Source organism: Nelumbo lutea, chromosome 1 (assembly GCF_056320005.1).
Source record: "Nelumbo lutea isolate HS-2025 chromosome 1, American lotus-T2T, whole genome shotgun sequence".
NCBI lineage: Eukaryota > Viridiplantae > Streptophyta > Magnoliopsida > Proteales > Nelumbonaceae > Nelumbo > Nelumbo lutea.
The window spans coordinates 102,396,494-102,423,450 of NC_142684.1; the positions used below are offsets into that span (position 1 = coordinate 102,396,494).

At 39.8% G+C, this 26,957-nt stretch overlaps 1 protein-coding gene across 4 annotated transcripts in view; it reads left to right on the forward strand.

The window, feature by feature from the left end:
• DRD1 (SNF2 domain-containing protein / helicase domain-containing protein) overlaps positions 1-26,957 on the forward strand; it is a 76,237-nt gene that overhangs the window by 23,580 nt on the left and 25,700 nt on the right. Inside the window, exons 3-6 of one of the 4 annotated variants that reach the window (XM_088963578.1) lie at positions 11,937-12,063; positions 12,288-12,365; positions 12,456-13,117; positions 15,893-16,090. In XM_088963578.1, coding sequence (XP_088819704.1) covers positions 12,314-12,365; positions 12,456-13,117; positions 15,893-16,090 — 912 coding nt within the window. In that variant the 5' untranslated portion in view covers positions 11,937-12,063; positions 12,288-12,313. Of the gene's footprint in view, positions 1-11,936; positions 12,064-12,287; positions 13,118-15,892; positions 16,091-26,957 lie in introns of all 4 variants that reach the window. The other 3 variants (XM_088963561.1, XM_088963569.1, XM_088963551.1) reach the window with 3 other exon arrangements.

The window sequence follows — 26,957 nt, forward strand, 5'->3', positions numbered from 1 at the left end:
TCAATGAAGAAGAGATCAGACAGGCAATATTCTCAATGGATAGATCCAAAGCACCTGGCCTAGATGGCTTCACAATGGCTTTTTATAAGGACTGTCGGGATGTGGTAAAAGAAGATCTTATTGGGGTGTTTCAGGAATTTGCAGACAAAAAAGGGTAAGCCCTAGAGTGGATGCCACTTTCTTAGCCCTAACCCCAAAAAAGATAGATGCGAAGGACCCTAAGGAGTACATGCCAATTAATCTGGATACAAGCATCTATAAAATTCTGGCTAAAGTGTTGTCATTAAGAATTCAAGTAGTACTACCCTCCATCATTAGTCAAGCACAAGGTGCTTTCGTGCAGGGAAGGCAAATAACAGATCAGATCCTAATAGCAAATGAGTGTGTGGAGGACATGAGAAAGTCGGGGAATCAAGGTTTTGTATGTAAGTTAGTCTTAGAGAAGGCTTATGATCTTGTGGATTGGAGTTTTTTACTAGAGGTCATTGGGTGCTGTGGTTTTGTAGATAGATGGTGCAACTAGGTAAAGGGTTGTATTAGCTCCTGTCATTATTCAGTCTTGGTGAATGGGGTGGTTAAAGATTTTCTCCTTGCTTGTAGAGGCCTCAGACATGGTGACCCACTCTCCCCATTTCTTTTCACCTTAGTTGCAGATGTCTTTAGTAAATTAATCTCTAAGGCAGATAGGGAAGAGGAAGTGAGTGGCTGGAAGATAGGAAGGAACAATATTAGGGTAACCCACCTATAGTTTGTTGATGATATCATAATATTCTGTGAAGGGGGTGACATGCAAAAAGTGAGGAATCTCAGAGCATTAATACAACACTTTGAGGAGGTATCAAATTTGAGAATAAACTTGGAGAAGAGTTGTGCAGTAGGTGTTAACATGAATGAGGTGTTGAGCAAGAGCAAGAGCAAGTGAGAGACAAGATGAGAGAAGAGAGGGAGAGAGGAGAGGAGAGCTGAGAGGACTGAAAGCTCCTATTGAACTTAGAGGGCGAAAGAATGATCTATTATTATTTATACTAGTATAGCCGAACAATGTAATCAAAGAGGAAATTACATCAGCACCCTTATGGTACTAAACCTGAATACATAAACATAAACAACTGACAACACTCCCCCTCAAGTTGGAGCATAGATATCAATCATGCCCAACTTGTCACAAAGATCATGATGTTTGGAAAGGTTTAAACCCTTTGTAAAGATGTCTGCAAGCTGGTTCTCAGAAGTGACATAGGGGGTACACACTTCGCCTGTGATAACTTTCTCTCTGATAAAATGCTTGTCAACTTCGATGTGTTTTGTTCTATCATGTAGCACCGGATTGGCAGCAATGCTTATAGCTGCTTTGTTATCACAAAATAGAGTTATAGGTTTGGTCACTGGGAAACCCAACTCCCCCAACAAATTCTTTATCCACATGCCTTCAGCAACCCCGTGGGCCATAGCACAATATTCAGCTTCAGCACTGGATCTAGCTACAACATTTTGCTTTTTACTTCTCCATGTAACAAGGTTCTCTCCTATGAAGGTGCAGTAGCCACTAGTAGACTTTCTGTCACTTTGGGATCCAGCCCAATCTTCATCTGTATAAACTTCAACTTTCAAATGTCCATGCTTTTGAAACAACAAACTAGTACCCGGATACTTCTTCAAATATCGGAGGATTCTCTCTGCTGCTTCAAGATGAGAAGATCTAGGAGCATGCATGAATTGACCGAGGACACCAACAACATATGCAATGTCTGGGCGAGTCATAGAAAGGTATAACAATCTCCCTACAAGCCTCTGAAACTGTTTCACATCCTTGAGTGATTCACCACAGTTGTCACCTAATTTATGGTTGGGGTCGATGGGAGAGTCAACTGGCTTCACCTCCATCTTTCCAGTGTCCTGAAGTAAATCTAAGACGTATTTCCTTTGAGAAATGAAGATACTCTTCTTTGATCGGGCAACTTCAATTCCAAGGAAGTATCTGGCAGGTCCTAGATCCTTCACTTCAAAGTGAGTTACAAGTAAAAATTTCAATTTCTGAATTTCATCCTCCCAATCACCAGTAACAATTATGTCATCCACATAAACAAATAGAGCAACAATTTTACCTTCTCCTTTTTTCACGAATAGTGTGTGATCTGACTGACATTGCCTGTATCCTTTCTGCTGAACTGCCACATGGAATCTACTGAACCAAGCTCTTGGTGATTGTTTCAGCCCGTATAAGGACTTCTTCAACTTGCACACTTTCTGTTCATTGCCTTGGGCTAGAAACCCAGGAGGTTGAATCATGTACAATTCCTCTTCAAGGTCAAGAATGCATTCTTGATGTCTAGTTGGTGTAAAACCCAATCCAGATTGGCTGCAAGAGAGAAAAGGACTCTAATGGAATTCATCTTGGCAATGGGGGCAAAAGTTTCAACATAATCAACTCCATACACTTGAGTAAATCCCTTTGCCACTAAGCGAGCTTTATACCTTTCCACTGTTCCATCAGCCTTATGCTTGACTGTGAACACCCATTTACATCCAACTGGAACCTTTCCCTTGGGAAGATCAACAAGTTCCCATGTGTCATTTTTGTGAAGGGCATTAACTTCTTCCCTCATGGCATTTGTTCATTCAGGAACTGAAAGAGCTTCTGCCACATTCTTAGGGATAGGGACACTGTCAATAGAGGTAAGGAAGGCACGGAAAGAGGGTGAAATGTTCTCATAGGAGACAAAGTTGGAAATGGGATGTTTTGTGGTGCACAATCTGACCCCCTTCCTGTGAGCAATAGGACGGTCAAGATCATTAGCAGTAGAGGAATCATTTTCAATAGATTCAAGGACATCATTGGGAGCTAAAATACCTGAGTGAGTATGATCCTCCCTTGAGGAGTCTGGTGGCACTGGAGGTACAGCTTCCGGATTCTCTACAGCTATTGGATTTGGCTGGCCTTTGCGACGACGAGAAAAAACACGAAAAGGTGGAGGGTCAGGGAGAGAGGGAAGCCGAACTTTCTCCTCATGTCTACACTCCCCCTGAGGAGAAACATGATAGAAAGGCTCATCTTCAAAGAAAGAAACATCCATGGAGACATAGAATTTATGAGAAGCAGGATCAAAAACACGGTAGTTCTTTTGAGTGAAGGAGTAACCAAGAAATATGCAAGGTATAGCACGAGAGTCCAATTTCCCACGGGTGGGAGATAGATTTTGGACAAAACACCGACAACCAAAGACACGAGGAGGAATAGAAAGAAGGGGAGCCTTAGGAAAGAGAAGTTGATGTGGGGCTTTGTACTCTAACCGACGAGAGGGCATACGATTTATAAGGTAAGTGGAGCAAAGAACAACTTCAAGCCAAAACCGTTTGGGAACATTCATATGAAGTAGTAAACCTCGAGCCACTTCAAGGAGATGTCGGTTCTTCCGTTCGGCCACACCATTTTGTTGTGGTGTGCGGGCACAAGAGCTACGGTGAAGGGAACCATGCGAAGACCATCCGCTGGAAATCTTGAATGATTTTTGGTACTTCTTCCCTGGTTCGCATCGGGTATACCCATGTAAATCTAGAATAATCATCAATGAGGGTAATGAAATACTTGTAGCCACTCTCAGATGGTAAAGTAACAGGGCCCAACACATCATAATGAACAATGTGAAATGGAGATTCAGATTTACTATGTCTTTGAAGAAAATGAGTTCTACAATGTTTACTCAACTGACACGTTTGACAAGAAAAGTCAGAGATAGACATTGACTTAAATAGTTCTAGGAATACAACTTCAAAGACTCAAAAGACAAATGACCAAGACGACAATGCCATAAATAGACTTTTTCTTACAGGATTGACTCATAGACTCTGTAACATGAAGACTAGCCTTATTCTCCAGCATGTAAAGTCCATCAGCCATATGACCCCTACCAATCGTCCTCATCGAGGCCAGATCCTGAATCACACAATGAGAAGGGAAAAAAGTCACTGAGCAATTTAAGGAATTAGTAACACTACTAACAGAGAACAGATTAATGGGAAAGTTTGGAACATGAAGAATATCAGAGAGGGTAAGGCCAAGAGGAAGAGAGAGAGTTCCTTGACCAGCTATGGAAGAGTATGATCCATCGGCTAGTTTCACCTTGTCTCTTCCAGAAAGAGGGTGATGGGTTTGAAAGTAAGAGGACATACCAGTCATATGTTTTGATATTCCAGAATCAATGAGCCATGGAGAGTTATGGGTGTGAGAAGCAACATGGAAAGCAGTGGCAGGGTTACCTGACATAGATGCAAATGAGGTTGAGGGAGGAGTATCCATCTGACGAGTTGCTCTACCATAGAGCTCTAAATGGTCACGAAAGGAATTCATAATGTCCTCCCTCGGGTCAGGTCCAGTGAGATGTGTCTGAGTCACAGTAGATATGGTAGGCTGATGCTCTCGAGTAGCCATGTTGGCCATGTGATGCTTCTTTGTATTTTGCTGCCCGTACTTCTTATTCACCTCTGAACTTTGCTTCTTAGTCAGATCTTGAGCCCATTTTGGTTTCCCATGAAGATCCCAACATGTATCTTTGGTGTGTCGGGGTTTTTGGCAATGAGTGCACCACAATTTTTCCTTATCTTCTGTTTTTTTTCTGGAGATCTCCTTTCCGGGAAGAAGATCCCCCACCAGTAGATACACCCCCTTTTGCAACTAACACAACAGCATCTCCACCAGGGTTGTTCATCAAATTTCTCCTGCTTTCTTCAGATTGTACAAGAGCATAGACTTCCTGAACAGAAGGGAGATCCTTAGAGCTGAGAATCTGAACTCTGATAGATTCATACATAGGATTCAGACCATGTAAGAATGCAAACACCCTTTGCTGGGAGACAATCTGTTTGTACTTCTTAGCACTCTCATCACACTTCCAATCCACACTCTGGTAGTGATCCAACTCCTTCCAGGCAGATGTTAAGTTAGAGTAATAGACCGATAAACACCTCTCCCCATGTCTACAAGTAGAAGATGCTGCCTGCTGTTGATAAATTTTGGCATAGTGTCTCAATTCTGAATATGTAGACTTTGCTTGTTCCCAGATTTCATTCGCAGTTTCAGCCCACATGAAATTCTTCCTGATTTGAGGCTGCATGGAAACCAAGAGCCAGGACATAACAATATTGTTCTCCTGATTCCATCTGTCATATTCAGCACTCCCGCAGGATGGTTCTTTTATCCTCCCATAATGTAGCCTATCTTCCCTCTTGCAGTGATGTATAATTTGATCCCTCTTGACCATTCTAGGTAATTTAATCCATCAAGAGGAACAACAACCATAGGGAATGATAGGTCACCACCCCCACTCATTCCATTCAGCATTGTGGAGATTCCAGATGTGGCTGAATCTTCACTATTCATGATTTCAGGTTTAAGAACACACAACACCCAAGGCACACTGCTTCACAGAGCTACTACAGAAAAAAGGGATCTTATGTCCTTCAATCCACAAAAGAAGAAACACTTGCTATTTCAGCATACAACTAGGTACTTCTGACCTGCAGTTTCACAAAGAGCCAAGAACAAGCACTGTTGCTACAGCACTTGGACTAGTCTGTATGACCTACAATTTTTGTAGGAATCCAATGAACAAACATACAAACACTGCAATGCAGTACATAACCAGGTTTGTATGACCTACGGTTTTACAGTTTTCATACAACTCCTTAGTAGAAAGAAAGACACAAGGTGATAGTTCACCATACACCTAATCGGCTGACACCAACTTCAGGGTAGCCGAACAGTCACTGAGATCAGTAATGTAGCCGAACAGCAAGAACAGTCAAGGAAGAAAAAACTTCAGTCCATCAACAATGTAGCCGAATAGTAGTGACACAAGATGAGAACACCACATTCGGATTGTTAGGGCATCAATAGTCCATCGAAGGGTCCAAGAAGAAAAAACAACAAAAAAACTTGAATACCAGGGCACCCGAACAGCAGATGGACAGTACCTTCTTGAACGCCAGCCTCTCTGCAAACCAGAACCTCCTCTTCGTACATCAGGTGACAGCCTCTCTACAGCCGAGCAATCGATGAAAACAACATATGGGCTGGAATACGAAAAGACTTTGTACCATAACTCTTTTATGCGCTAGGAAGCTGAACAGTCAGGCCGACACCTTCTTCCTTCTTGAAGTCGAGCATCAGGGATACAACTTCTAGGAGATGAAGAGGCAACCTACTCGGCATTGGAGAATGGCCTCAACTAATTTGTTTTCAGGCCTGGACGAACTTGCTCTGATACCATGTTGAGCAAGAGCAAGAGCAAGTGAGAGACAAGTGGAGAGAAGAGAGGGAGAGAAGAGAGGAGAGCCGAGAGGACTGAAAGCCCCTATTGAGCTTAGAGGGCGAAAGAATGATCTATTATCATTTATACTAGTACAGCCGAACAATGTAATCAAAGAGGAAATTACATCAGTACCCTTATGGTACTAAACTTGAATACATAAACATAAACAACTGACAATTGGGATTATCTAGTTTGTGGCTGATTGTTTAGGTTGTTTCATCGCTACTTGGCCATTGTAGCACTTAGGTCTCCCTCTAGGGGCTAACCCAAAAGAGAGTAGATTCTGGACCCTAGTGTTGGAAAAGTTTGAGAAAAGATTAACTGCTTGGAAAAAGAACTATATCTCTATAGGGGGTAGAGTGACTTTATTGAGAGCTACCCTAGCAAACCTACCAGTCTATTTCCTCTCCATTTTCAGGATTCCTAATAGGGAAGCTAAGAAGTTGGAGAGATTAATGAGAAATTTCCTTTGGGAGCCAGGGAAGGAAAAGAAAGACCACCTAATTAACTGGGAAATAATTTGTAGAAGTAAAGAGGAAGGTGGTTTGGGACTAGGAAGGTTAACTCTCAAGAATAAAGCTCTCTTAGGAAAGTGGTCGTGGAGATGGCCTAGAGAAAGGGAGAGGTTATGGCACGATATAGCTAGCATACATGGTAGATTGGAAAATGGATGGGATGCGGGTGTATCACGTCAAGCTACGTTGGCTTCCCCATGGAAAGCAATCTAGAGTATCCTCCCTCAGTTTCTCAACTTTGTCAGGTATGATGTCAATTCTGGTACCTCTGTTCTATTCTATTTTCCTTTACAAGGAAAAAGCTCTATCATTTTCTCCTTTCTCCTATTTCACCCCCCTCCTTAAGTTGGGACTTTGGCTTTCGGAGAGGCTTGAAGGATGATGAACTTAACAGTGTTTCAGATCTGTTGTCCCTTCTTGGCCGTGTCTTTTTGGACCCCCTTAGTTTGGATGTGAGGTTATGGTCCCCTCACCCAAAAGGTTACTTCACCTGTGCTTCCTTTTTTAAATCCTTTTGCTCTTCCCAGGGATAGTGGGGCTTTCCAATCAAGGAGATTTGGCCTAGACCGGTTCCATCTAAAGTTATTATTTTCTACTGGGAGGTGTTTTATAGAAAGATTAATACCTTGGACTGCTTGTAGAGGAAAAGATCTTCTTTGTGTTTGTCCCCTAACTAGTGTGTACTTTGCAGGGCTAGTGGTGAGAATTGCTCTCACTTATTTGTATCTTGTTCTTTTTCTGGTTCTATTTGGAGTTGGGTTTTCTCTTTGTTTGGATGCAAGTGGAATCTGTCCACAAATTTAAGTCAGCTATTTGACCCTTCCTTTTTTGAGTGGCCTACAGAAAAAGGAAAAATAAGGTGGAGATGTATTAGAGCAGCCGCCCTGTGGACAATCTGAACTAGGGCCATTCATTGGTTAAGAACTATGGACTTATTTCATACACTCTCCTTTGATGATTTTTGGAGAAATTGGATAGTAGTGGCTAACAACCATGCAAGGAAGGACAGGAAATTTGTAGTGTGGATGCCTCCACCTGAAGGATGGGTAAAGCTGAATTTTGATGGAAGTAGCCAAGGAAAACTAGGCCCATCGGGGATAGGAGGGGTGCTAAGAGATAATGAAAGCAAAATATTAGCATTGTTTTCAGGCCCCGTGGGAATAGGAGACTCCAATAGAGCTGAGATGTTAGCGGCGGTACAAGGTATTCAGATTGCAGAACAATTAGGAGTTCAACACTTGGTAGTTGAAGGGGACTATGAGATTGTTGTGGGATGGCTCAAAGAACCAGTTTCAGCTATGTGGTGACATAGAGATTAAGGAAAGTCAACTGGATCACAAGAAACATGACTATTACCTTTCTTTGGGTGGGAAGATCAGCAAATTCCTTAGTGGATGGGTTAGTGAAGCAAGGGGCTTCAAGGGAACATTTATTTTGGTTTGCTTTGTAATTCTAGTTTTGGTTAATTCTGGTCAATTTTGTTTTAATTTGATGTAAGACTTGTTAGAAGAGGTAACAACTTGTGCCTCTTCTTGGGTCTACTATATTCTCATATTTTTGATTTAATAAATTATACTCATTCATGAAAAAAAAAGAATAAGACATTTGCAAGATGGTCTCCCCTCTCTGAAGGCTCATTAAAGCTGAACTCAATGGAAGTAGCTTGGGCAATCCAGGGTTATCTGGAATAGGGGTGTTCTTGTTAGACAGTGTATGCCCTTAGCTCCAATCAGAATGATGTACGTTATGACATTTAATGTAAATGAATAAAGTACATATTTGATTCATGTTATTGTGGTGTATTTTTGTGTAATACCCTTAAACTGGACACATATGAGACTCGTGTTAGTTTAGAATCTTCACAGCCGTTGGATAGATCTGGGGAGATTTATCCTGTCAAGGCTGACACTGATGTGCCGCCAAGTTGGTTGGGGTGGCTTGTCTCAGCTGCTAGGGTGAGACCTGAGGTACATGCAGTGTGGGTTTTCTTGAAACCCTGAATCGGACCAGAATTCCAGTATTACATTGGACCTTGGAGATAGATGGGCAAAACTGGAATGTTACACCTGACCCCTAGACTCGATTATGATACTACACTATGTGTTGGATTGGGTTGTCTTTGATATGCCAATCAGTGAGATCCTTAGAGGGGGTCAAAACCTGGGTATGTTGGGACAATCCGAGAATTCATTTGAGTGGGTGATCATAGTGACAAGATCAACCCCTTTGTCGGATAAAGTGAATGATCGGGGATGCACTCTCTTTGATGGAAACCTAAACTACTGGCAGTTGATTTCAACTGTTGAAATTTGTTTTGTAAAATATATTTATATATAGAGATATACATATATATATATATTATGGTTTCAAAATGTTTGCAAAATGTTTTAATTCCCGGGATTCATGTGAGTAGAGAGTGCAGCACTGTACCTTGTAGCTGAGGGAGATGTCCTCTCTTGTCGGGCAGTGTTTGATCATTATGGGCTGAGAGGTTAAGTGTAAGACCATTGAGGGTAATACCTGATGGGCTAATTTTGCATCTGCCCACAGCCCTTGGGTTTTTATAAGGTGGCTTGACCCAGGGACCATTTAGTGTAAATGTTGGGCCCATTAAGAGCCCATGGTGATGGACTCAGGTGTTTACTGTTTCCTACAGTGAATTCGGCCAAGCCTTGTAACAGAGGTTGGGCTGAACCCATGTGGCTGATGTGTAGATCAATGTTTGGGTCCCACGCCATACAAGGATAGCCAACTGGGCAGTAGTTTGGAGGGTAAGTGAGCACATGGACTTAATGGGCCTAAAGCCCAATTCGAACTGGTTTAATGAGATTAATTAAAAATGGGTGGTTCTAGGATTTAGATCAGCAGATAGGAAAAGGGATTATCCCTATCCACTCAAGAGTCTAGATCCAAATAAACATTTGGATCAGGAAACTCCTAATTAGATTAGGAAGGCTGATCTTTATCTGCAGACAAGATAAGGGATTATCCTTATCTCTTAATGAGAGTCCAGATCCAAATTAAAGATTTGGATTAGGAAACTCCTAATGGGATTAGGAGAACCTCTCTTTAAGGCTATAAATAGAAGAGTAGGGCGAACTTCCAGATCATCTAACAGACTATTGAATTCTAGAGAGAGACAACACAGTTTGACTGTACTGTCTCCTCTCCTGCTCTTGCCGCCATACCGGTTTGATCTCCACCTGTGGGAGCGATCAAGAAAGGTTCTTGATATTACCTTTTGGTAGAAAAGGTAATATGAAGTCGTGCTCACTAGCCCTCCATCACATTCTTGCTGAAGAATTTGGTTCTTGCTGAAGAACCGTCCTGCTGATTTTGCTTCATCTTGCACTGTGTCATCTTCGGTGGAAGCAATCTTTGGATTTTTCCTTGGGCATGAACACCTTCATTGGAGGTTATTATTACATCGTATCAGGTATATCCCTCCACTCCCTTTTGGTTTCAGATCTGGTCCGGTTTGGTTTCAAGATTGATCATTGAAAATACATTTTTCTAACATAGGGAATGCGATTCCCACATGGGAGAGAAATTTTTGAAATTTCGCCCAACCTTCCTGTAGGGTTTGGCCATCCATATGATGGATCTCTCATCCCTTCAGTTCAGAGGAATGAGTTTGGAGAGGTGGTACTGCTCTACTCAGGTTCTTTAGGAGTTGGAGATTCTGTTAGGGAAGAACTATTAGTGCTGTACAAGGGGTGCAATTTGCAAACCAATTGGGGGTAGAACAGTTGATCATTGAAGAGGATTCCAAGGTGGTGGTGGGCTGGCTGAAAAACCCCGAGGATACTATATGATGCTATAAGAATGAAATTAAGAAATTTAATTGGCTGACAAGGAATATGTTGGTCTCTAAACAGTGGGTGGGGAGATCAGCAAATGCTTTGGTTGATGTGTTAGACAAACAAGGGGCAAATAGGGAAGAATTGTTTTGGGCTTAGCTGTGATTTATGTAATTTATTACCAGTTTACTTGTAAGCTATTGGGAGAGGCTGCAGCTCGCACCTTTCCATGGGATGTTGTATGAAATTACAATTCTAAATCAGTTTCTGAATTAATAAAATTTCTATTATTCATAAAAAAAAAACAAATAGGAAATTTGGAAAGAAAACTAGGATCAAATTAACTTTCTCTTGACTAAAACTAGACTTACTAAAAGATTCCTTCTACAACTACTAATATGGCTTAGAGAACAAAAGGTAACTTTACCAATTATAAAAAAAAGAAAAAACGAAATCAGTTTCTGAATTAATAAAATTTCTATTATTCATAAAAAAAAACAAATAGGAGATTTGGAAAGGAAACTAGGACCAAGTTAACTTTCTCCTGACTAAAACTAGACTTACTAAAAGATTCCTTCTACAACTACTAATATGGCTTAGAGAACAAAAGGTAACTTTATCAATTATCAAAAAAAAAAAAAAAAAGAGAAGTACGGACAGGCCCAATGCAGATTTCTGAATTCCATTGCAGATCTATCAACATTCAAAATGTCAATACCCCTACTCTATACACCAATGCCCGCTCGTGAATTGGCAACAATTCCGAGCTGGCACCCACCCCAACTGTACTTTGGGCCTAAAAATTCTGACCCTGGGCTGAGCCATCATTCTCCCAAAAAAATGGAAAAGTACGCTGCAGCTCACTGCAGAATTCTAAATTCCACTGCAGACTTACAAAAATTCCAAATGTCAAATACCCCCACCCTATACACCAATGCCCACCCGTGAATTGGCATCAATTCCGAGCTGGCACCTACCCCAACTGTACTTTGGGCCTAAGAATTCTGATGCTGGGCTGAACCGTCATTCTCCCAGAAAAAGGTAACTTTACTAAACAAATAAACTAAAAAATTCAACAGAAATGACACAATTAAGATTCTTTGACTGTGATCCAAAGTCAACCAATGTAAATACTTGAAGAGTGTGTGATGTCTATCAAGAGCTTGAGATAAAACACATTAGGGACTGATGTGGTCTGAGGTGCTTTTCTGCATATTGAGTATTTTCTATCATATTTTTCCCCTTTTTTTTTGGAAAAAGTACCTGTCATTGCTTATGAAAACAAAAAAATAATAACCATTTTTTGTATCCAGCGGATGTAAAATGATGTACAAAAGATATATGATTCAGCCCCAGCCCCTTGCTCAGAGCATTTTAAGTATTGGGGATTTTTGATGACCCACTAGAGTTTTTCACTGCCTCTGCTGGAGAGATATCTTGGTTCTAAGTTCTAACTCTGGACCTTTAATTTATTTTGTCTTCAAATGACTTCCATCAGCTTTGATGATCAATTTAACTGTATTCTCTTTTCTACTCCTATTTTTGTTAAAATTGCATATATTAATCATCATGTCTATCCGCCATAAGATAGTTTATTTATTTATTTATTTATTTATTTATGAGTATGCTCATACTTTTATTTTTATCTGTTCTTTGAAAAGCAGAGTCATACTCCTGGAGACAGAAAAAGATGAAAATGTTCAATGAAAAAAAAGATATTAGTAGCATATCTTGGATTGCAGGTATCCGATCTGAACCCGAATACAAGGACAGGACTCCCTCAAAAGTTTTAGACTATTCTGATCCATTTGCTGTTCCCAATTTGTTGGAAGGATTGGATTCTGTGAAGTTTGGAAGTGTAACAAATGAAATTGAAGATCTTCGTGCTCGAAAGATGCAAATGCTGTATCCCTTGTTTGCAAAGTACCCATCATTTTTTTCTTCCTATGTGGAGTCTGTTTCTCAGTCACCAAGAGTGACTGAGAAACCACAGAACATCCATTTGGCTTCTCAAGTTGTTATAGATTTGGATGCTGACTCTGTTGAAAATGATTGCCCTATAACAGAAAATAGCTATCCACTTCACAAGTCATCTAGTGGAGAAATGCATCAATATGATGATCATAGCTCCATTGTGCTGGATAAAACAGATTGTATTAACCTTCAGAATCACAACAACAATTCAATTGTTGTTATTGATTCAGATGAAGAAGATGGTGGGGATGGGATTGGGACAAGACATTCTTCAATCTCAGACTTGCCAGTAGTATCTTTATTCCAGAGCCCTTTCAATGTAAAGAATGGAACAGATCTTATTCCTCATAACAGCATATTACTTCACAAAGTTTTTCAGCCTGCACATGGAAACCATGTGCAGTTGAATGCCGGAATGGGTTTGAGTGGTCCTGTTGAAGCAAACCGGAAGGCTTCTTATCACTATGAGGAGGTTGTCTTAAGGAAGCCAGCCAATGTAAACCCAATCAGGGATCTAAGTGTAAGTCTGCTTTCCTTTCTGTTTCTAAGATTCACATCTGGAATTTACACAATGGTTGGATAATAAAATATGGAGTGTAACCTCATTTACTCAGGAACTGCCCATCCAAGTTTAAATGGGCAGAAACCATAATAGTTGCTCAGCCTACCTATCAAGACACCTGCCCATGAAGGGAAAAGGATTATCTGTTACATTGATTTAACTCGGCTAATATTCTCTAAATGCACATGAAAACAGGACCAAGATATCAAGTTAAATCAACATGATTGACTGCAGAGCAAAAGGAACTGTGTTAGTAGAGGCTGAACAACCTAAACTGTCACATCGTTTTCTCAGTCTTCTCCTCTATCCCAAATTTCATGAAGTCTCCTACCATAGTTTGCTACTTTGCTTCATCCAAGATATTTGGGATACAATGAAACAGACTGTTCTAACCTGGGTAACTTCAGGGTGGACTGTAGAGACTGCATCCTGTGCCCTATAAGCCTTATTTGCATGGTGGCAGAATTAGGGCTTGATGGTGGGTTTCTCTTTTTGTAGTTTTAACGTGCTACATGTCATGGTGCCCAGCATGTCAATCTCCAAAAAGTTATTGCACAATGGCATGGCGATGAGTAATTTTTAATTATATGTAATGACGTGTTCCATGCATGTGTGCAAGTAAAGATTAATGGGTAAAAACTAAAAATATGAAAATATTAAAGTATTTGAATTTAAAAATTAACTGATTGATTGGATTAAAAGATTAAAATCTTTGGACAACTGCTGTTTGTAAGTATTAACCTTATATAATTTATATGATATGATGATATTAAAGTACTCTGGTTTAACTTTTATGGTCTGCATGGAAACCAAGGCAAGCATTGGAATTACATAGTATAGAAGATAATTTAAATACATGGTACAATAGAACCAAAGTATTTGACTGCCTGTTGGATATGTCTTTTTTCATGATACCTTTTTTATCCTTTACTAATTTTAATTGCCTAGACTCTTTTCATAGGTATCCTTGTAAACTCAGCATACTAGAAATCCCTCCCAGCCCCTGATTTTGCTAACCCAACTGCATTCTGAATTCATCTCTATAGGGATCCACCTTAAACAAGCTTGTGGAATAGAAATACTGAAATAGCACCTCTGATCTCATTCAGCATATGAGCCAGACATCAGACTGTTATAATGACACCTCAAGAAGAGTGGTCTGGAGTGATCTAATTTCAAGATATTTTGAGCATTTTTTTAGTTGGGGTTTTGAGATGAAATTTGGTATGACAGACAGTAATGAAGATCTATGGGCGACAACCAAATAAGAGAGGAATTGGAAATGGATTAATTGCTAAAATTGGAGAATTTCAAGTTATAATGCAAAACTGAAGGACAAAAATACCTGAATCAATTTAGTTCTTTAAGAATTTAAGATGTTGAATGAACTCTTTTGATGAACAATTTGTCGGCCATTGATGGCTGTTCTGGCTTTGCAAAATTAGGAAGAAGCAGTAACCCCAAAGGAAATATGCAGAAAAATCCCTCAATATCAATAAACACACTTTTGCAACAGTACACACAAATAAATTGTCCAGGGTCAGCCACTCTTTTCTAAACTAGGAAAAATCAAAATTATGACTGTCACTCATGCAACTCATAAAGCAACTCTGGAACTATTTAACGAATAATTCTTTAATTTCAAGCATAATTGAACTAAGAAGTTTTTACTTATAAAAAAACATAATTGAACTAAGACTAGATGTTCTAAAAATCCTGACTTTTGGGAATCATAGACTGTTGAGACTAATTGAATCATGAATAATGTGTAAATTGTAGGATCCTGACTTTTGAAACTTTATGTCTATATTTATTATATATGTATGGAAAAATGGTTTTGCCCTATTGTCAGTATGCATCTACATTAAATGTACTTAATGGTTAATATAAAACAACTTACCAATTGTGCACTGCAAACCTAACATGATATAACCTACTTCATTTAAATGTCAACCATCCAAATGTCTCTTTAATCTACATATGATTGAAAATAAACTCAGTATGGTTACTAATAGGTCTTAAATAAGTGAAGTAAATGATATTTTAGATGTGAAAAGAACAGCCAGGGTTTTAGAGAGGGAAAGTGGAGAGAAGTCAAAGAAAAGTAGGAAATTCTGGGAATTTCTCATGTACAGGTTCTTTTGCTGGGTTCAGCAGAGCCCTTTTTTTCATTTCAGTAACTGAAACCAATTTTCTTAGTTGTGAAAAGAATGGAAAGTATGTAGAGAAACAGTATGCACAAATAATGCCCAGCACTCCCAACCATTTTACTATTCCTGTTATCATCCCTTTTTTGATTTTCTTTATATTACCCTCATGTTCATTATCCAGTCCCCCAGAAGAATTGGTTCTTCCTGGTGCCCTGCCTTGCCAGCATATCAGCCATACCATTCGCCATTCTTTATGACCAGACTACCATTGTATTCAGCTCCCTTGCTTCTGGTAGAGCTTTTTATTGAGTCCTGTACTCCTGTTTGCCCCTGCATTCTAGAAAGCATGTCTTAATTGCTTGGTTTTACTTGCATATCATCTCTAAATGTGCAATTTCTCTTTTCTGAATGGTATTGTTCATTTGAATACAATTGATTGATGGGGGCAAAACTGCATTAATTTCTCTTCTGTTTAGTGCACAGGCGTATGCACTTCTATTTCTTTTTTTTTGCTTTATAAAGAAAGATATGTGACAATTTGATTCAATTCATTAAAGATGATAGATGCAATTACAATATACAGGCAAAACAGTGTTTGAAGGTCGATGCTGCAAGAGAAAAAGAGGCTGATAGTGGAAGCACGGAAAGAAGAGACCTAGGTGTCTATGTTGGGGTCTCGGATGATGAAATGAGTGAAAAAAGCAATGATCAAAGTAATGTAGAAGATGATGGGTTAGGTGACATATGGAGGGAAATGACACTAGCCCTAGAATGTTCTAAGGTACTTTCTCCTTCAATGTAATTGTTCATGCAATGAGAGGAATCTTTTCAAAATCACATTTGACAAAGTTAAATCACTTGCCATAATTGTATTTATTTTTTCCATTATGGTAAGAGTATCTATCCTTTTAATTTTGCTTTCCTTCACTTTTCTTAAGGAGAAGTAATGGTTAATTGTATCAATGATAAAAATGTTAGAAATGGATGATGTATCAATGGAAAGGCCATTACCTAATCATAGTTTTCAAGGCGTCTAGATGATTCTAAGTGACACTGGGGCGAAGTGTCACCTAGGCGATAAAAGTTTTATAATATAAAATACTGACTTTTGGCTAGTTTCCAAGTTTTATATACCATTCAGCATGTATGTTAATTGAAAAAATAGCAATTCTCTTTATTAAGAACATTAAATTTCCTTTAAAAATGTGGCAAATCATCACATCTAAAAGATAAACATCTTTTACATATATTCATTTCATTATTTTAAAAAATAATACTACTATAATAAGTATTTAATAGAGAAAATTCATATTAATTAACAGCTAAAGAAGGTTATTAACTTTATATGGTAAATATTCAAGATGAAAAGTAAAATAGAAAAAAAAAACAAGGTTGGACTTTCTGTTTTATTTAATTAGAGAGAGAGAATAGAAAAAAAGAACTTTATTATTCTATTCTTTCTTTCCTTTTTCTTTCCTTTCTTTTCTTTCTTTCTTTTTCTCTTCTCAAAACCCTTTGATCTTTTAAATTTCAATAGTAAAACATTAAAACAAAGTATAATTGATATATATAGCATATAATAAAATGTATTAACACATACATTAATAAGATACAACAATATAAATAATATTATAAAAGGCACCTGCCTAGTCATTTTTGTCGCCTAGGCGGGCGCCTAGTTGCCTAGAAAGGTGCCTAGTTGCTAAAAGTCAAGGCATTTGGGTGAGGCGCCCAGCTAAGGGCGCCTAGTCGCTTAGGCAATGCCTTGACAACTATGTACCCAATAATGCTGCTACTGGGTATCCAGGGTCTTGGGAGTGGTGGATTGAATATGTGCCTTAAAATTGGAATTTTAGCACAAAGTGACCACTCTCAAACTTAGATGTGTCTTCATGATGGACACCCACCAAACAAACAAAGTTGCATATGCAGTCATCTATACAAGCTTTCTATGGCTATGAGGGCTTGACTTACATTAATAAGGACCATCAGCTATAGAATTTAAATCCCTAGAAATCCACCTCAAAACTGAATGACATGAAGTCATGAACCCAAAATAGGCCAAGTTTCCTTCAGCAAATGAGGTTTGGGGGGCGAAGCCCCCTAACCGAAGGGGCTGAGGGCTGACCACTTTCTTTCCCCTTATCTTTTCTTCCCTTCCCTTTCCTTTTCTTTTCTTTCATTTTCTCTTTTTTTTTCTTCTCTTTCTTTTTTGGTAAAGTTCAGATCTGTATATCCGTTAGTTTCAGAATACAAGACAAAGGAAAGATAGAAAGAGGAGAGGAGAGAGAAGAAGAGAGAAGAGTGAAAAGGAGAGAAGAAAGAAAGGCTGGTTCGAATTAGAGAGAAAAATCACACCTTTCTAGTTGGCCAGGTTATATTTATAGTTTTCTATATTAAACACAAATTGACTCTTGTGCCCCTACTTAAGTATGGGACACATCACTTTACTTAACATTACACCTCATACTAAACATAAACAAAAAGGCTAATATGCCCCTGTATAGTTGACACTAACACTCCCCCTCAAGCTGGTGAGTATATATTATATAACCCCATCTTGTTACATATTTAGTCCACACTTTCCGAACTCAACCCTTTGTTGAACAAATCTGCCCATTGGCTTCCTGTGTTAACATATGCTGTACTTATCACTCCACTAAGAACCTTTTCTCTCACAAAGTGACAATCAACTTCTATGTGTTTTGTTCTCATAAAAAACTGGATTAGAGATGTGGATTGCGGATTGGTTATCACAATAAAGCTTCATCGGAGTGTCAATTGAGTACTCCATCTCCTGTAGAAGATTTCTCACCCACACTAATTCAGAAGTTGTATGTGCCATGGCTCTGTATTCAGCTTTTGCACTGCTTCTTGCCACCACTATCTATTTCTTACCCTTCTATGTCACCAAGTTACCCCTAAGAAAGGTATAATAACCTGTAGTGGACCTTCTATCAAATGCAAAACCAATGCAATCATCATCGATGTATCCTTCTATTTCAAGATTTCCTCCACTATTGTATAGCAAGCCACAACCAGGAGCTCCCTTCAAATACCTTACAATCCTTAGAGCTGCATCCCAATGTAGAACCCGGGGGTTCTGCATAAACTGACTCACCACACTAATTGCAAATGAAATATTTGTTCGAGTAATGGTTAGGTAGTTTAGCTTACCCACCAACCTTCTGTACCTTATTGGATCTTCAAACTCCTCACTTGTATCACTACTCAACTTGACATTCAATTCCATGGGTGTTTCAACTGGTTTGACACCCAACAACCCTATCTCCTCCAATAGGTCAAGGACATATTTCATCTGGCACAAGTTAATACCATACTTGGATCTCATTACCTCTATCCCTAAGAAATATCTTAGTTTACCAAGGTCCTTTGTCTAGAAGTGATCATGCAAAAAGGTCTTCAACCTATCAATCCCGAACCTGTCACTGCCAGTAATAACAATATATCTACATATAACACTAACAAAATCTTCCCAGCACCAGAACCATAGCTGAATACTGAATGGTCGACCTGACATTGTTTCATGCCAAATTTCTTCACTACTTCACTATATTTTCCAAACCATGCATGAGGAGACTGTTTAAGTCCATAAATAGCTTTCTTGAGCCTACACACTTTACCATCCTCCCCCTGAGCAACAAATCCGGGTGGTTGCTCCATATACAACTCCTCAAGAAGATCACCATGCAAAAAAGCATTCTTAATATCAAGTTGAAACAAAGGTCAATCATACATAGCGGCTAGAGAGATCAAAACACGAATTGAACCAATCTTGGCAATAGGAGAGAAAGTCTTTGTGTAGTCAATGCCATATAACCATGAATAACCCTTGGCAACCAACCGAGCTTTCAACCGCTCAACACTACCATAAGGTAAATACTTGACAGTGTATGCCCACTTACATCCGACAACATGCTTACCAGGGGGAATGAGATCTCACATATGATTATGAGCTAGAGTGGAGAGTTCTTTTGTTGCTTGACGACACCTTAGAGAGATAAGGGCTTCCTGGACATCCATAGGAACAAAAACAAAAGATAACAATGAAACAAACTATCGATGGGAAGGAGAAAGGTGAGATATGGAAACATAATTAGAGATAGGATGAAGGGTACAACTACGTCTGCCTTTCCGTAGGGCAATAGGAAGGTCAAGATCAGAAACGAGGTGTGATGGTGTTGCAGAAACCACTGCCAGATCTGTTGACGGTGAAGAAGCTGGAGGAGCTGGTGCATCATGCATGTTGACACGTATACACTTGCTGGATAGGTGGCTGTTCAGCGGGAAGTGGCACCGGAGGCAAAGGCTTAGTCGTAGTTGGAACAAGTGGAATGGGGTCCATAACAGGAACTAGAAGTGGAAAGGAAGAAGAAAACTGGGATTATAACACTTGTACCCTTTCCGGGTCCTAGAATAGCCAAGGAAGATACACTTAGTAGAACGTGCATCTAATCTGTCCGGTCTAGGGCCAAGATTATGAACAAAACACACACACCCAAAAACCCTAGGAGTGAGAGGAAAAGGGGACAATGTAGGAAACAAAATAGAGAAGGGAGACTGACCATCAAGGATGAACATAGGCATTCGGTTAATAAGGAAGCAAGATGTAAGCACAACATCACTCCAAAAATGTTTGGGTACATTTATATGATGCAAAAGGGACCAAGTAGTTTCCAAAAGATGGCAACTCTTTCGTTTAGATACCCCATTTTGTTAAGGGGTGTAAGAGCAAGAGGTTTGTTGAATAATACCATGTTGTTCTAAATATTGCTGAAAGGCGAATAAAAATATTCTTGGCCATTATCAGAACGCAGGATCTTAGTATGGACACCAAATTGAGTGCGAATTTCAGCATGAAACTTTTGGAAGATAGAAAATAATTCACTCATTTCTTTTATAAGATAAAGCCATTGTCATCCTTGAATAATCATAAACAAAAATAACAAAGTACTTGTAACCATTTTGTGACACTATTTTATTTGGATCCCAAATGTTCGAATGGACCAAAGAAAAAGGACTTGACATACGGCTATCGACTCTAAGACTAAAGGGAACCCGATGACGTTTCCCATACTAACATGACTAACAATCCAAAAAGAAAGACAATTCAATGCTGGAAAAAGTTGCTTAAGAGCTTTAAGAGACAGATGACTAAGTCTGTAGTGCCACTAGAGAGGAGAAAGAGACAACTCAAGAGCTGTTGACGAACCACCACCACTATCAAGATAATACAATCCACCGGCTTCATGTCCTCTACCAATCTTTATCCCCATCTTGAGATCCTGAAAGACACAAGATGAGGGGTAAAAGGTGGTAGAGCAATTAAGGGACTTGGTCAATTTACTAACAGACATAAGATTAAAAGGGAACTTGGGAACATACAAAACTGAAGACAAAGAAAATGAACCAGTGTTAACATTACCGATACCACATATGGAAGAAGTGAACCATTAGCAAGGGTAATAGTGTGGGTTGTAGAGGATGAAGAAAGAGAAGAGAACACACTTGGAGTCTCAGTCATATGATCAGAAGCTCTAGAATCAACGATCCAATGGGAGGGTTTGGATGCCAGACAAGCCATACTTGAGTGGGCAAGCGTAGCTGTACTCGGCTGAGAACTAGCCTGGATCAACCGCTCATATTCATTACGTAAAATACCATCATCTCTTGCTCGGAGGCATCCGTAGATGGAGGTGTCTGATTGACCTTTTGGCTCTCTTGTCCCATACCACCACTAGCCACTGCATGGTTTACCTAGGTTGAAGGCAGGCCATGTAGATCATAGCAAAAATTAACAGTATGTCCATCCATACCACAATGTGTACACCTTCTCGGACCATTACTACATCTTCTACTACAAGCTCCCCCTAAATATCGACCTCCAACACGCCCACCACCACGATTGTACATGTGTCCACCTCTACCACCACATCTTGGCTGAACCTGATGAGTTACACCTCTACCACCATGACCTCCCCCTCTTGTCACAACAAAAGAAAACCTATCTGATTTGGTGGGGTTCTCAGGAGGTCCAACGGAAATCCTCTGGAGATGGGCAAACACCTCTTCAAGTGAAGGGAGGGCAGACCCACCTATTATTTGTGCTCTCACCGGTTCATATTCAGACTTCAATCCCACTAAAAATCTGGTTACATCAAGCTGCTCTCTCTGTTGTTGCTGAGTTTTGACATCAGATGTAAGAGGGTGATACACATTCAACTCATTCCTTAGATTCCTCAGACTAGCATGGTACTCCTTAAGACTCTGATTACCCTGTTGCAAATTAAAATATTCTTGATAGAGCTGGTATACTCTAGTGGTATTGTCCTGCCCTGAGTAAAGCTTCTTTGCATGATCCCCAATCTCCTTTGGCTGTGTCTAAGAACATGAAGTTCACACTAATCTTAGGTTCCATGTTGTTCCCTAACTAAGTCATAAATTGTGCATCTTCTTGTTCCCAATCACTATACTCCTGAGAGTCAATTAGGGGTTTGTCTTCTCTCACATGTTTACTTTCTTCTTATCTCTGAGAAACACTTCAACAGATTTGGCCCAACGCACCGCAATTCTCTCCATTCATTTTGATGGAGGTCATTTGCACATTCAAGTAATCAGGGGGAATCATAACAGACTAGTGTTCACTACTGTCTCCCATAGCTGCCATAATTTTTTTTTTCTTCACACTGATATGTTACCCTACCTTACCAACAATCACCACACTGTGCTCTTATAGCTGAACGATCACCACTGTTTCACTTCTACGGCTGACCATTGCTGAAGCATTCACTATCACAGGTTTCAGCCGTTAGACAATTTTGTATGCCTTTAGCTTTAATCCAATTTGATGTACTTTTGACATTTAGTGTAAATAAATAAAGTACATGTTTGATTCATGTTGTTTGGTATATTTCTGTGTAAGACCCTAAAACTGGACACTTGTAGAGACTGGTGTTAGTTTTAAATGTTCATAGCCATTAGATAAGTCTGGGGAGGTTTATCCTGCCAAGGCTGATACTGATGTGCCACCAAGTGTTGGGATGGATTGTCTCGGCCATCAGGGTAAGACCCAAGGCACATGTAGTATAGGATTGCTTGAACCCTTGAACCGGACCAGATTTCCAGTATTGCCCTAGACCTTGGAGACAAATGGGTAAAACTGGAAAGTTACACCTGACCCCTGGACTCGATTATGACACTTCAGTAGGTGTCGGATCGGGCTGCCTTTGATATGTCATTCAGTGAGATCCTTGGTGGGGTCAAAACCTGGACATGTTGGGGCAGTATGAGAATTCATCTGAGTGAGTGATCATAGTGACATGATCAATCCCTTTGTCGTACAATGGTAATGATGGGGAATGCACTCTCTTTGATGGAAACCAAACTGCCGGTAGTTGATTTCAATCATTGGAATTTTGTTTTGCAAAATTAATATATTTATATGTATATGTATGGTTTCAAAAACATTTGCAAAAGGTTTTAATTCCCAGGATCCATGTGAGTAGAGAGTGCGACACTGTTCCTTGCAGCCAAGGGAGAGGTCTTCTCTTGTTGGGTAGTGCTTGATCATTAAGGGCTGAGATGTTAAGTGTAAGACCATTTAGGATAATACTTGATGGGCTAATCTTGCACCTGCCCACAGTCCCTGGGTTTTTATAAGATGGCTTGGCCCAGGGACCACATAATGTAAGTGTTGGGCCCATAGGGTCCATGTGATGGGCTCAAGGGGGTCACTGAGTTTTTCAGTGAATTCGGCTGGGCTTTGTAATAAAGGCTGGGCGAACCCATGTGGCTGGTGTGTAGATCAATGCTTGGGTCCCACGCCATACAAAAGAAGCCCAACTGGGCAGCAGATTCGAAACTAATTAAACACTGAACACTTAATGGGCCAAAAGCCCATTACGAGCTGGGCTGATATGATCACCCATCTGTGGAGCGAATCTGAGATTAATGTTAGTAAAAAGGATTGGGCTTATGACCTTATCCACTATGGGAGACCAAATTCAAATCAGATTTGAATCTGGTAACCTCCTGATAAGATCAGGAGTAAACTAATTTAATCTGAAAATAGGATTAAGATTATCCCCTATCTAAATATTGATTTGGATTGAGATAACTCCTAATTAGGAGGATTTCTTAATCAAGAAGGAGGAGAAAATAGGGTTCGAATATACCAGATTTCGAACTAAGTTTTGAGAGAGAGAGAAGAAAGTCTTCTGCAACAGAGATTTGATCTCAAGAACTCCAGAGAGAAGAAAAGTTGTTCAGCCATCTTCGTTCCAGGAGTTCTCCTCCAGCCGCCGCCAATCCCTCTTCCAAGATTCGATCTTTGTAGGAGAAAGAAGTCAAGAAATCAGTTCTTGACATCAGTCTTGCAGAAAAGACTGAAAAGGATTCAGTGTTCAGAGTTTCCAGTGGGTTCTTGCGAAGGATCTAATGTGTAGGACGCACCCTACTGGTTCCGTTCCATCAACAGCTGTGTCATCTTCAGCAGGAGCGGATCTTGGCATCTTCTTTGGGCGTGAACACCAACTTTGGGAGATATTGTTTCTCCGGATCAGGTATAATCCTTCCTGTTTCCTTTTGGTTCAGATCTGGTTTGATTATGGTTCAAGTAGAATCCTTGAATACTGTATTCTAAATTTAGGGAATATGATTCCCAGTTGGGAGAAGGTAGGAAAATTTTTGAAATTCGCTCACCCATTCTGCACCTTTCTTGGCGTCCATTAGATGGATCTTACCCTTCTTTTCATCAGCAATGGTAATCACCACTGTTCTCCACTTTTGGCACCACACAAAAACATCACACCAACACTCCACACATTTGATACTAGATCTTCAACCCACCTATCTGAACCACACATCTGAACATAGACCACGAAACTATTGTAGCAGCCCTCTTTGGTCCATCAATTAGAGGGTTTCCTACCAGCCACCTGAAACCACCACACCACAATCAATTTGAGGCATTAAAACCTCCAGAAGGAAAAAACGACCACTCCTTTTAAGCCTTTTTGTCAAACTCCAAGAAACCTAAGAAAAATCTGCAAAATACTAAACTAGGGTGTGCAGAAAACTATAGAGATCTGAACTGATTTAACCTAGCTCTGATGCCATGATAAAGTTCAGATCTGTATATCTGTTAGTTTCAGAATACAAGAGAAAGGAAAGATAGAAAGAGGAGAGAAGAGAGAGGAAGAGAGAAGAGTGAAAAGGAGAGAAGAAAGAAAGACTGGTTCGAACTAGAGAGAAAAATCACCCCTCTGGTCGGCCAGGTTATATTTATAGTTTTCTATATTAAACAAAAATTGACTCTTGTGCCCCTACTTAAGTATGGGACACATCACTTAACTCAACATTACACCTCATACTAAACATAAACAAAAAGACTAATCTGCCCCTGTATAGTCGACACTAACATTTTTCTTTCCCTTCCCTTTCTTTTTTTCTTTTCCTTTCCTTTTTCTCTTTTTTCTTTTTTGTCTTTTTATATGAGGTGTGCATGAGGCGCATGAGGTGTATGCCTTTTGCATGCCTCGTGAAAAAAGTGTATGAGGCATACGCCTCAGAGGTGTCAGCACCTTTGGCATACGCCTTAGGGAGTTTTGGGAGCGCCTCATCTGGAGGCGCACCTCCCGGCGTATGCCTTCCACGCCTTTTAAAACACTGGCGTTAACATAAAAACAGAAACCATTTGCTGCTGCTTTCTTTTCTTTTCTCTTTTTTTGCTTTTTTTTTTTGTCTGTGGGTGGGGGGCAAAGTACATTGATTGTATTTTTATTAGCTTTGCAACAGGTATAAGAACTTGCCATCAGACTGGGCTATTTTTTGGTAAATTACAAACTGCCACCCTGTACTTTGAGGGTAGTGATACTTAGCCCCCCTAAGTGAGGTGGTTGTAGCAGACCACTCTGATCTATCCAGAAACATGCATCTAACTCTACTGGAATATTTGAATGGCTTCAGTGTGCTAGCAACGATGTTGAAATATCTAACTCAGAACCGTAAGCTTGTTGTTCAAAGCATGGAGTCCATATCACTTGGGCATGAAGGCATCCACTACATAGAAATCCTTGATGGTAGAGTTCTGATTTATTACAAGAAAAATTGCTTAGAAAGTACAGAATTAAGGGTCTATCACCATGCACCACTCCAAAAGTCCTTAACAGAATATGTGAGTCATTGCTGATTTGAAGGTTATGAATCCGGAGAGCTCCTCCTGAATCTTCATTATACTTCTCAAGACACTAGACCAATATGGGCTAAGCACTGGATGCATTTCCCAATCCATTTCCATTTGCCTATATTTACTTCTAATCACTTGTGACCAAGGTTCATTCTCTACCACTAAACACCAATTATTTGCTTAGCAGTGCTTAGTTCATGAGACAATGAAAAGACCTATAGACCTCTATCCTTTGGTCTACATATTTGGGGCCATGCAACTAGAAATTACATTTCTTTGGGTGGGAAGATAACTTTGATTAAAGCCACATTAGCTAACCTTCTGATATACTTTTTGTCCACATTTCATATCCCTTCTAAAATTGCTAGGCAACTAGAAAAGTTAATGAGAGATTTACTGTGGGACTGGGTGATGGGAGGAGAGACCACTTGGTGAAATGGGAACAAGTTTGTAAACCCAAAGAAAAGGGCGAGCTTGGAGTGGGAAATATAATTCAAAAAAAATTAGCCCTCTTAGGAAAATGGTTGTGGAGGTATCCCTTAGAAAGTGATAGGCTCTGGCACAAGGTAATTGAAAGCATTCATGGTTGATTGAGCAACGGTTGGGATGCAAAGGTAGCTACAAATGCACCTTCTCCCCTGGGGAAGCAATTTTTGAGGTATATCCCTCCTACATTAATCTAATCAGGTATGATGTGGGTAATGGATTGAGAGTTTTGTTATGGGAGGACCTTTGGAATTTGGATAGGTGAGCACCACTAAAGGTTCAATTTCCTACGCTTTATGCACTATCCTGCTACAAATTTGAACCCATCTCCAAGTTTGTGAATTTCTCTGTATTGGGTTTAAATTGGGATCTTGGGTTTAGAAGGGGCTTTAGGGAAGTAGAGTGTGATTTTGAATTCTTCTTTTGGCTAGACTTGAGTCAGCCTTCTACCTTGGTGGTGAATTTCTCTGTGAAAGAAATTTGGAGTAAGCCACTCCCTCCAAAAATTCAGGCTCTTTGTTGGGAAACCTTCCTTGGAAAGATTAACACCTGTGATATGCTGCAGAAAGGAAGGCCAAATAAGTGCTTATCTCCTCAGATGTGCTTTCTCTGCAAAAACAATGGTGAAACCATTTCCCATATTTTTTTAATCTATCCTTTTGCACTTTGTATATGGGGGCATCTTTGTTCTCTTTTTGGGTGCACATGGACTCCTCCAGAAGATGTGGTAGGTCTCTTTGATCCAAATTTCCTAAGACAGCCAAAGAGAAGGGGAAGAATTATGTTGAAAGCAATGAGAGCAGCTATGTTATGGACTGTTTAGGAAGAAAGGAATGGGAGGTTTTTGGTGAAAAGAGTAGAACAGAGGTGGAGATCACCTAGACCAGGAAGAGGTCAACTTATGGTTAGGGGAATTAGGTTGTTTACAAAGTGGATGGCCAATGAAGTATCTAGG